We start from the raw sequence: 11,738 nt of genomic DNA on the forward strand, positions 1-11,738 counted from the left end.
AGTTGGACTTACGATCAGGGTACTACCAAGTACATATCGCCGAGGGGGACGAATCCAAGACGACGTGTGTGACAAGATATGGGGTCTTTGAGTTCCTGGTAATGCCCTTTCGCTTGACAAACGCTCCAGCTACGTTTTGCACATTAATGAACCAGGTTTTCTATGAGTACTTGGATTAGTTCGTCATAGTATACCTCGACGACATAGTTGTATACAGCAAAACCCTAGAGGAACNCCAGGTTTTCTATGAGTACTTGGATTAGTTCGTCATAGTATACCTCGACGAAATAGTTGTATACAGCAAAACCCTAGAGGAACATAAGGTGCACTTGAAGCTGGTATTTGACAAGCTGCGGCAGAATCAACTGTACGTCAAGAAAGAAAAATGTGCCTTCGCACATACATGCATCAACTTCCTCGGACATGTCATCAGTTGTGGACAGATCGGGATGGATAGTGATAAGATAAAAGCTATCCAAGAGTGAAAAGTCCCTACTTCCGTATCCGATGTGCGGTCCTTCTTAGGATTAGCAAATTACTATAGGCGGTTCGTCGAAGGGTTTTCACGACGAGCCGCCTCCTTAACGGAGCTCCTGAAGAAAGACCACCCTTGGTCGTGGTCAGATAAATGCCAAATGGCCTTTGAAGATCTGAAGACAACCATGACGAGGGGTCCTGTCCTCGGGTTAGTAGATGTTACAAAGCCATTTGAAATAGAAACAGATGCTTTCGACTTTGCCCTAGGCGGTGTTCTTATTCAAGAAGGCCACCCCATCGCTTATGAAAGTCGAAAGCTCAATGATGCCGAACGGAGATACACTATCTCCGAAAAAGAAATGTTGGCTGTAGTCCATTGTCTACGAGTCTGGAGATAGTATCTCTTGGGATCACAGTTCATAGTGAAGACGGATAACAGCGCCATCTGCCACTTCTTCTAGGTGGAACAAAGATGTATCAAGACTTGAAACAACACTTCTAGTGGCGAAGTATGAAAAAGGATATCGCGGAGTACGTGAGTAGGTGTCTGGTGTGCCAACAAGTAAAAGCCCCTAGGTAGAAAACCGCCGGGCTACTACAACCTCTAAGTATACGAGAATGGAAATGGGAAAACATTGCCATGGATTTCATAGTAGGCCTACCCAAAACATTAAAGGGCTATACTGTAATCTGGGTGGTCGTGGATCGTCTGACAAAGTTGGCTCACTTCCTACCGGGTAAGACAACATATACAGTAGACAATTGGGCCCAACTATATGTTAAAGAAATTGTCAGGTTGCATGGAGTACCGGTGTCAATTGTGTCGGATCGGGACTCGTGTTTTACATCGGCCTTTTGGCGCGGACTCCAAAAAGCGATGGGTACCCGCCTCGACTTTAGCACCACCTTCCATCCATAAACGGATTGCCAAACAGAACGATTAAACCAAATTCTGGAAGACATGCTTCGGGCATGCATTATGGATTTCAGAGGGAGTTGGGACACCAAACTGCACTTAATGGAATTCTCTTACAATTACAGCTTCCAAGCAACCATCGGGATGGCACCCTTTGAAGCGTTGTATGGAAAACGATGTAGATCCCCATTGTGCTGGGACGAAGTAGGAGAACGAGAACTGGTAGGACCCGAGCTGGTCCGCGTCACCAACGAGGCAATACAGAAAATTAAAGTAAGAATGCGTACCGCACAGAGTAGGTAAAAGAGCTACGCCGACGTTAGGCGTAGGAATTTAGAGTTCGCAGAGGGGGACCCAGTGTTACGAAATCATGTGAACGTGAATGTATGTTATGTATGCTGCTTAGTTGATGTGATATGTTATAAATGTGATGATGTGTGGCCCTTGTACGATTATGGCTTGTTTGTATGAATATTTGAATGTAACTGTATGAATTGTATGACATGAAATACGGTAAATTACATGAAACATAACCCCGCTAGGAATATGTATGATATGTAACGAAATGAGAATGAGAATGACATGTAAGCATGAAAACGTGACACGGGGTTATGTTCATTAATGATAACGGTAGAACTAGTGAGACCTCATGCATATTGTGTATTCATGCATTTGGGGGGATACCCCTATCCCATCACGAGGGTACGGACGCGTACATCCAATGGCAGGACAACGATCGTTATGCCTTGCATAGCGCTGCCGTGACTGTTCTAGTTTTAACGGGTCCCGGTATAAGGGGCTCCCAGAGTATGCCCACAGGATAGGGACAGTGGCCCAGCGGTGTGCGAACTAGCTGGTGAGCCCATACTCGCACGTATGGGCTGCGTGTAGAGTATATGGTACACGTCCACAATTACCTGTTAGGATTACACCGTAGGAAAAACGAAACGAAACGAAACGATAGATCCCATCATTTCATTGCATGTGTTTGTCGCATAACCCCGATAGGGGGTCACTTACTGAGTATTCTAGAAATACTTAAACCTCGTGCTACTTTACTTTTGCAGATAAGGGCAAGGCACTCATGTGACAACGACGGCGGCATCGTACACCCGGGGACCGTGACACATGCATAGGGTAGTTGTTTGTTTTTTTTTTTTTTATTTCGTAGCCTAGGCGGAATTTAGCTGCATCATTAGTATAGGTTAGTAGAAGTTGAAATGTATTTGCATAATAAACGATAAGGTAGAATAAAACATTCATTATTCGTTTTGTTACTTTTCCTTTCTTTCAATAATGTTCTTCTCTTTCTTTTCCCCTGTAATCATTTTCTTTGAGGTAATAAAAGGCAGTGCAAGTCGCATTTATGAATAGAGCCCATTTAATGTATATTTCGCATTTCAAGGTATACTAATGACCTTAGATTAAATAGGTAAAATATTAGGGTCGTTACAGTATATATAACCCATTATGAATGAAATATAATATTTATGTGAAGTGAAAATTATACAAAATTTGGCGGGGATTCTCCATCAACACTTTCTCGCCCAGGAATCAAATGTACTCTCTTACGAGCGGGGCTAAAGCATCCAACAATGGCACAATCCTAGGAAATGCAAGGTATGTGTGAGATCCCAAATGGGGAGGGGAAGGGAGCATTCCTTATAATAGTGTTTAAACCTCTCTCTAGTAGACGAGTTTTAAAAATATTGAGGGAAAGTCCAAAGAGGAGAGTATCCGCTAGCTACGAGTTTAGGCTGTTACAAAGGGTAAGTACACATTCGGTAGGATTGGGCTGTTACAAATGGTAAACACACACTCACTTGTAAGGGTGTGGAAGCCTATCCATAGTAGATGCGTCAGGCAAGCCTAAAGAAGACAATATCGGCTAGTGGAGGCCTTTGGCTGTAAAACCTTGAGGGGAGGGCCGAAAGGGAAACCCCAAACCTTGAGGGGAAGTCCGAAAGGGAAAGCCCAAATACAATATCTGCTAGCGCTGGACTTTGGCTGTTACAGTATGAAATACGTCCCATAAGTTAGAAATTGGTTTCTAAATGATCCCCGAGTAGAGTCGACCAATAGTTAACCTAAGAAATGATAACACAACGCTAACTAAACATGTGATCTTTGATTTGAAACAGTGCTAGTGCTTGTGATGTAGATGCTCTCAGCTAAAGCAAGGTGAAAGGAAGAATCGTGTATTGCTTGACAACATTCAAAGATTACAACATCGAATCCTTAGGAGGCACTGAAATCATTGAACTCCTTGAAAACCAAACCGATTCTTCCCCCATTTTGCTTCTCCCTGGAGCTGTCATTCCTCCAGTCTCTGGCAAATATATCGATCTCTATATCAACTCCACCAGGTATGTTCCTTTTTTATGTGGGAACTCCCAAAATTGCTGCTCCTTTTCAGTGATATTGATTCAATGAACACAGGGATCCTAGAGCTATCATTTACAAGAGCAAGACCGTCAAAATTGCTGCTCCTTTCGTGGCCTCTTTCTTATCCAGAGAACCTCAGCTCATCGGCTCAAATATCCTCAAGGTATAACCCAAAACAAAAGCCTCTTTGGTGTCTCTATGTTTTACAAAAATACTGAGTTTTCTGTGGTTAGCCTGATCTTGCTGCACCAGGGATAGATATCTTGGCTGCTTATACCAAGTTGTCAAGTTTGACAGGGAAAATTGCAGACAGTAGATATAGCTTGTTCAGTGTAATGGCAGGTACGTCCATGGCTTGTCCTCACGCCACTGCGGCTGCTGCCTACGCTAAGTCGTTCCACCCCGACTGGTCTCCGGCTGCGGTCAAGTCGGCTCTCATGACCACCGGTAAGTCTTGTGTGTAGCCGTATTTCCATTAGCCAATGTTCAGGCCTGAATGGATTTGGGTTTTCAATTCATTCTAGCAACTCCAATGAAGATCAAGTCCGAGGATGCTGAGTTTGGCTCTGGAGCTGGACAAATAAACCCAACCAAGGCAGTTCATCCTGGCCTTGTTTACGACATTTCGCTCGACTCGTACATATCTTTCCTCTGCAAAGAAGGCTACAACAGTACAACAATTGGCCTACTTGTTGGTAGCCAGGAGTATAACTGCTCCAAGATCAAGCCTGCTCAAGGCACCGACGAACTCAACTACCCTACAATGCACAAACAGCTCTCAGATCCTGGTTCTGCCATTACGACGGTGTTTTATCGGACCGTGACTCATGTCGAGCACGGTGCGTCGGTGTACAGGGCAAATATATCCTCCCCAGTTGGTCTCTCTGTCAAAGTTTTTCCAGACAGTCTAGATTTTGCGAAGGCAGGAGAAAGGAAGAGATTCAAAGTTGTGGTGAAGGGCGAAGCTATGAGAGATGGAACTCGGATTCTATCAGCTTTACTTGAATGGAAGGACTCTAAACACGTAGTTAGAAGCAATGTCCTTATCTATAGGCAGTTATTAATGTAAGTTTTTACAGCAAATATATATATTTTTATTTTTTATTTGTACAAGGAATTCTCAAGCATATTGTATACATGAAATTATTTATATTCTAAGAAATAATAAATTTAAATTTGAAAGATTAAAAATTTATTAAATACTAAATAAAAATTTAGTAATTTAGGTTTCTAGATTAATCAAATAATTATATGAAATCAACTATATAGATACGAAATTGAGCTATGAAATTGAGCTATAAGGTGAGTGATATCATTAAAGGATTGTAGATTTACTAATTGAGCTATAAGGTGACTATCATTAGAGGATTGATATGTACATATTACATGCATATTATATCAAGTTTTAAGAAGTGGTAGTATCATTGATATTACTAGGATTGACATTATTATGACAAGTCAATTTAATTTAGAGGTGGAACAACAATCTCATTTTCTTCGTTCATCCTTAAAAAAAGAAATAAGCAAAGTTCAAGCAGCTCGACCGATAGGGAGGGGGGGCAACCTCGTCTTGCTTGCTTCTGGCGAAACTTAACACACTTGATAATCAACATTCTTTTATGTTAGGAAACGACTTTTTAGGCCGACCACAATACAAGTCATGAGCGATAGCGAAGTCAAGCCGGATAAAGGCTAGCAACCCAACTAGCAATAGCAAACGGCCTACTTATAGCCTCTTTTCCCCCTTACTCCCTATTCTCTCTTAAAGCTTTATAAGTTCAGAAAATAGAAATGATTCACGTTTTCCTCAGCTCAACTCAAAAGGCAAGGCAAGGGAATGAATTCGAGAACTTGATTGACATTGAAAGATATGTGTACCAAACAAGCAATATGCTGATTGATGTACTAGCCAAGCCAGCACGATCGGGATATTTGATTGGACAGAAGAGCAACGGATTGAACATGACAGGACAATCGGGAAGGGAAGCTTGATATAGATATTGATTTGAACAAAGGAACTCAAATCAAACCGGTACCAGAAACAAAAGAAGAGATGGAGTTCCAGATTGAACAGATGACCGACCTACAATAAAACGCAAATCGAATACTAATTCCATTCTCTAAGACGAACTAATGACCGATACACTTCATACAGGCACGCAAGAAAGATGAGTGGAAAATGATGAATTTGCCTTCAAAAAATGTCCCAGTCAACCATTTATGATGACATCGCCCTTACCTATCTGTGCTAGAGCCTCTCCTGGACTGATTGAACTCGGTAAAGCTGCTTCGAAAGATAGGAATGACGTTCTTTCTTTGAAATTCCGATTCTTTCTTTTTTTATTTCCTCTTTCATTTTCTTATGAGATTACCTCATTCCCTTCTTTTTGTAGGTCAGGATCAACAGGATTGGTTGATTGGCTGGAAGCTGACGGATCTGCTCGAAAGAAGAATGCAATGAATTGAATGATGAATGATGAGGAAGGGCTGGACCCCTCTTGGTTGACCGAGGGCTCTACTTCTCTTCCCGAGCTCATGGACTCTGTTAATGGAGGGTACTGAGCGAATCGACTACACAGAACAATTAAGCCCGAATTCCCCTAGATGGAAAGGAAGAATGTGGACAGATGGAACCAAAGAGGAGCTCTCCACAACAGGTAACATAAATGTGGACAGATGGGACCAAGAACCAAGAATGGAACCCAAATCTATGAAAGGTGAAACGTTGTAGGTCCACAACAGGTAACATAAATGAACAAGTTTCTTTTGTATTCAAGTGAGAGCCGGAGCTCGTATGGATACATTACTTCATTGTTCTATGTTTTATGAGGCCTTGCACTAAGCACATACTGATATGAACCACGACCAAAGAATTTTCATACCTCAAGGTCTAATTACAAAGACGATAGCCAAGAAATTACAACAAACCTTGTACACTTATATTCAAGCTATGAGCTCATCAAAGAAAATTCTAGAAAACGTTGGAGACCTTACTTATATATTGTGCAAAGTTGAGCTTTAAGAAAGAGATGCATTAAATGAACTTTAGGTGACATTCAATGAACTCAGCTGAATCTATAGAACTAGTAAATGAACTTTAGGTGACATTCAATGAACTCAGCTGAATCTATAGAACTAGTCCAAGGATGACTAATAAGCATATTTCATTCCTTGCACTATTTAATTATAATTTAAATATTTGTTTGTCATATTTAAGTTAATTTTTTAATATAGAAGTTAAAGTTATATTGTAACCTACATATTTTAATAAAGTAATGAAAAAATATAAAACAAAACAAAAAAATATATATGTATAAAAGAAACTCTACAAAATATTAAGAGTAAAACTTGTAAGCCCAAATTGGAACGACAAACCCAAAATATTAAGAGTCAAACTTGTACGCCCAAATTGAAACGACAAACCCGTTTGTATACACTAAAGTTCTTAATTGATTTTACATGTTTTGTTTGATTCGGGTCAACCCAAAGTTTTTAAATCGAATCGAGTCAATTCGGGTTCAGAAAACATTTTTTCTTCCCAAAATCTTCGTTGTTTATTTGATAAAAACATTTTTTCCCCAAATTCGACTCTTAAAAGAAGTAAAAGTTGGAGTAATCATTTGTTGTTTTGCTTAAAAATAGTGAGAGGAAGTGAGAGGGAGAAGAATGGATGATTCTTTGGGAAAGGGAAAGAAGCCAAGAAGAGTGATGGAAGGAATAAACGATAACCATTAAACATAGCAAATTTAAACAAGCCTAACGTCCTAAACCTAAAACAACAAGCCTAACGTCCTAAACCTAAAACAACAAGCCTAACGTCCTAAACCTAAAACAACAAGCCTAACGTCCTAAACCTAAAACAACAAGCCTAACGTCCTAAACCTAAAACAACAAGCCTAACGTCCTAAACCTAAAACAACAAGCCTAACGTCCTAAACCTAAAACAACAAGCCTAACGTCCTAAACCTAAAACAACAAGCCTAACGTCCTAAACCTAAAACAACAAGCCTAACGTCCTAAACCTAAAACAACAAGCCTAACGTCCTAAACCTAAAACAACAAGCCTAACGTCCTAAACCTAAAACAACAAGCCTAACGTCCTAAACCTAAAACAACAAGCCTAACGTCCTAAACCTAAAACAACAGAGAAAGTTGTATAAACAAGACGGAAAGTTGTATCAAATATGAAGAACACAAAAGGGAAAATGACATCAAATCTAAAAACCTAAAAACCTAATAACCTAAAATACAAGATGTTCTAACAAGTAACTTGAACAGCGAGGCGATTACGTTTCTTGCAACCAGTTGATCCAAGATTCTTTTCCGAAACTTCAATGGAGCATTCCCTTTGTCCAACACATGCCTGCAATTTCAATCAAAATTCAAGCAAACTAAAAACCCAAAACCTAGAGTGTCATCCATTTAACAAAAACGAGTTATACCTCCTCGATGACCGATAAGGCAGTGGAGGACTCGCAGGAACCCTTCTGGAAACTGTCACAAGTGCCATGGGGGTTCCCAAAGCTCACAAACTTGATATCAGAGATGGTTCGATCATGGCACGATAGCTCCAACGTGCTTCCTGCATAAGGCATTGCACATACATTTTTCACCCTCGTTGTTTGGATATCTATATCCAATGGCGTCCCACCAAACTCTTCGAATAAAATCAGTGTGTTCTCTCCTCCACAATTCAGGTAAGATCTTGGGATATGATACCTAAAAGTTAAAAGAAAAAAAAACAAAACAATACTCTCACTTGAGAAGTTGTAGGATGTTGAAAAGAGAGTTCAAAATCCAAGAACTCCTCGAGAACATACCATCTTTGAGTAGGCTTTCCACAGTTAGTGGCACACTTGCCATCAGAGTAAGCCCCACGGAAGTCACAACTTGAAGAGCAGCCATTCTCAATTGAAAGATAACTTGGCCAATACCTTCCAATGCTTAGTCCATTAACCCAAGCATGACCCTTCCCCATGCCCATCAAATCCACTATCACGGCTTCACTTCCGCTTGGAGTTTGAAAAGTGGTCTATACCAAACAACCAATCATGAATTTACGAACATTTCATTATGCTAACAAGAACACTTCGAAACTAGAAGCAATTCAGTACCTTATACCAAACGAAATTCTGATTCAATGGGAGATTGCCATAATTCCAGGGCTCCATTAGTTCACAATTGGGATTGAAAAACTCCGACTTTTCACCATCCAAACCAACCTTGTAATACCACTCATTGCTTGACAAATTCCTTATTGTTTCTCCATCAGCAATCAATTCAACTGGGCCATGAACTCCTACCTCAGAATTCTCAAAGTGTGCTCCATAATTCTGTCCATCAATTCAAAATCTCAGGTTTGCATTAAAGGGTTTCAAAAGGGTAGTTTTCAAAGTTGGTGTACTTACGGCCAATCCAACTGTGGCACTTAGTAGAGAAATTTGGTTAAATCCATACAATAGATCGCTGATTTTCTTCTCAAATACGAAACTATATTTGTCCTTTTGAGCATGTTGTGATCCTGAAATTGAAATATGATGCAAGTTGTGATGTCATTTGATGAACATAAATGATGTAAGAGTAGTGAGTAGTGAGTAGTGAGTTTACCAATATGCCTCCCGTTCAAGAATGCATGAAGTATGTGGCCACTAGTCTTAACACGTAGAGTTACATTCTTGCCGAAAAGTGGATCAGATCCACTAAGATGGAAGCTGAAGGTAGTATTAGTCTAATCAGTATGATTAAGATTAATTAGGAGGGATTAGGGAAAGGATAAACAGAAAATATTTACCTGGTGATGTACCACAGGTAATCGCTAGAATCATTTGTGAGAACCTTTTGGTCAAGAAGGCGATTGGCAGTCATCGCACAATCAGCAACTTCACCTTCACGTGATACGAATTCTATTTTCTCGTCTCTCCATTGCCATTGCATTGGCTCTTTGAAGTTTCCCACCTGGCTTGAAACCTTCTCCCTTATTGTTGTTTGAGTGTTTACCTGATATTCATAGGAATGATATTAGAGATCATTATAATGGTAGGGACGAATGTCAATGAACGAGATATTGACCTCAGCAGTGTTGTAAACTTCAGTTTTGCAGTCGGGAAGAATGCTGACTGACCAACCACGAACTTTGTAGGTTCTATTTCCATAGGTGATATCTCTGTCACCATTTTCTGCATTTCCAAAGAAGCAACTTGATTTCCCCTTATAGGTGTAACTTGTTGCCTGTTACAAATGTTTTCGGTGACAGTTAGGTTTGAGATGTCCATATAAGTTACGAGAATCCACCTCAAATGGAGGGAGAAATCTCCGTTTAAATGGAGAATAGGGTAGGGAGTTGGAAAGCTTCCCTATCTCGTATGTCCATTTAACGGGAACGCGCCTCAAATGGAGGGAGAAATCCTCGTTTAAATGGAGAATAGAGAAAGGAGTGGAAAAGCTTCTCCGTGTTGACTTTCGCTCACCAATGATACATATAAAGATAGAGAGAAAGATACTTACTGTTGTCAAGTGACCGTATTCGGTGTGATTGACCTCACCATAAGTCAAAACTTCCTCCATAGACTTCACAATATCATGAAGTTGCTTCAAATGTCCCCATTTTGGCTGGGCCGTATTCCCTAATTAACCACAACTCATTATCACTAAACTCAACATACCGAATACCATACTCAAATCACGATCGGGAGCAAAATCTAAACAAGTCGAGAATGTACCATATTCATCGAGAGGTGCATTGTAATCATACGATGTGGTGATATAAGGACCACCCGAGGTTCTACCAAAGTTCGTTCCACCATGATACTATAGAAGGAACAAAATATAAGAATTTGCAAAAGAAAAACTAGTTATAGGATAATAAGGTGCTATACCATGTAGTAATTTTGCAAGGTTCCACCATATTGGAAGAAACGTCCCACAGCAAATGCAAGATCCTCAGCTGTTCTCAAGGGATCTCTTGAACCCCAAGCCTTGAACCTAATTATTTTAGGTGTAAAAAAATCTTTATTTTCTTAAAATAAATAATTAAATAAAAAGATTTAATACCAGCCCGTCCAATTCTCCGTCCACATTTTGGGACTGTTTTTGCTGTTGGGTTTGAACTGATCACAGTAGAATCCATTGCAAGTGTTAATCTGTGAAAAAGAAACAAAAAGAAAAAAAAAATTATATAATAATAATTATAATTAAAAAGAATTATTAGAAAAAAATAGTAAATTCGTACTATGGGTTGAGGAGCGTCATCCTCTTGACACATGATCCAAGGAATGCTGAGGTTGTAAGAAAGTGCCAAATCAGCACACCACTTCACGTATTCATTTCCAGCTTGTCCGTATGATCCTTTTATATTTCCGTACTCGTTTTCAATCTAATTTTTTATATATATAAAAAAAACATAATCAATATTATTTTTCTTTGTTCTTTGTTTAAAAAAAAAAACAGAAAATTAGCTAATGAAGAATAAAATAAAACCTGAGCAATAATGATGGGTCCTCCTTGTGATGCAAATAACTCATAATCCTTCATCATATTTATTATCAATGTGGAGAATTTTTCCATTTCATCCTAAATCACAATAAAAATTTATATAAATTTATATATATTTAGTGATAATTAACAAAATTACCATCAAAACTAAATGTTAAATAATAATGAAAGTAATGATAATTAACAAAATTACCATGAAAACTTTATTCTTGGTCCTGAACTCAATGCCCGGAAGGTTATGCAACCAAACAGGAAATCCACTGCAAATAAAATAAAATTAATTAAAAAAATAAACACAAAATAAAAATAAGAATGATAAAAAAAATATACCCATAATTCCATTCCGCACAAACATATGGTCCAATTCTTAGAATAGCATACAACCCTTGTTCTTGAATTGTTCGAATAAATCTGACCAGATCATTATTTCCTGAAAAATCATACTAAAAAGGAAAAAGAAAAAAAAAAA

At 39.1% G+C, this 11,738-nt stretch overlaps 1 protein-coding gene and 1 pseudogene across 1 annotated transcript in view; one reads left to right on the forward strand and one right to left on the reverse strand.

The window, feature by feature from the left end:
- Positions 1 to 635: 635 nt before the first annotated feature.
- LOC111781656 lies at positions 636 to 4,847 on the forward strand (annotated as a pseudogene).
- A 3,015-nt stretch (positions 4,848 to 7,862) lies between these two features.
- Positions 7,863 to 11,738, reverse strand: part of LOC111781657 (beta-galactosidase 15-like) — a 9,250-nt gene continuing 5,374 nt past the window's right edge. Inside the window, exons 2-17 of the mRNA XM_023662343.1 lie at positions 11,600 to 11,712; positions 11,463 to 11,529; positions 11,255 to 11,347; positions 11,007 to 11,150; positions 10,829 to 10,917; positions 10,654 to 10,759; positions 10,498 to 10,585; positions 10,283 to 10,401; positions 9,848 to 10,006; positions 9,570 to 9,775; positions 9,386 to 9,489; positions 9,187 to 9,299; positions 8,893 to 9,111; positions 8,599 to 8,810; positions 8,221 to 8,497; positions 7,863 to 8,141 (exon numbers count right to left, since the gene is read on the reverse strand). Coding sequence (XP_023518111.1) covers positions 8,037 to 8,141; positions 8,221 to 8,497; positions 8,599 to 8,810; positions 8,893 to 9,111; positions 9,187 to 9,299; positions 9,386 to 9,489; positions 9,570 to 9,775; positions 9,848 to 10,006; positions 10,283 to 10,401; positions 10,498 to 10,585; positions 10,654 to 10,759; positions 10,829 to 10,917; positions 11,007 to 11,150; positions 11,255 to 11,347; positions 11,463 to 11,529; positions 11,600 to 11,712 — 2,214 coding nt within the window. The 3' untranslated portion in view covers positions 7,863 to 8,036. The remainder of the gene's footprint in view (positions 8,142 to 8,220; positions 8,498 to 8,598; positions 8,811 to 8,892; positions 9,112 to 9,186; positions 9,300 to 9,385; positions 9,490 to 9,569; positions 9,776 to 9,847; positions 10,007 to 10,282; positions 10,402 to 10,497; positions 10,586 to 10,653; positions 10,760 to 10,828; positions 10,918 to 11,006; positions 11,151 to 11,254; positions 11,348 to 11,462; positions 11,530 to 11,599; positions 11,713 to 11,738) is intronic.

Source organism: Cucurbita pepo, chromosome LG19 (assembly GCF_002806865.2).
Source record: "Cucurbita pepo subsp. pepo cultivar mu-cu-16 chromosome LG19, ASM280686v2, whole genome shotgun sequence".
Lineage (NCBI taxonomy): Eukaryota > Viridiplantae > Streptophyta > Magnoliopsida > Cucurbitales > Cucurbitaceae > Cucurbita > Cucurbita pepo.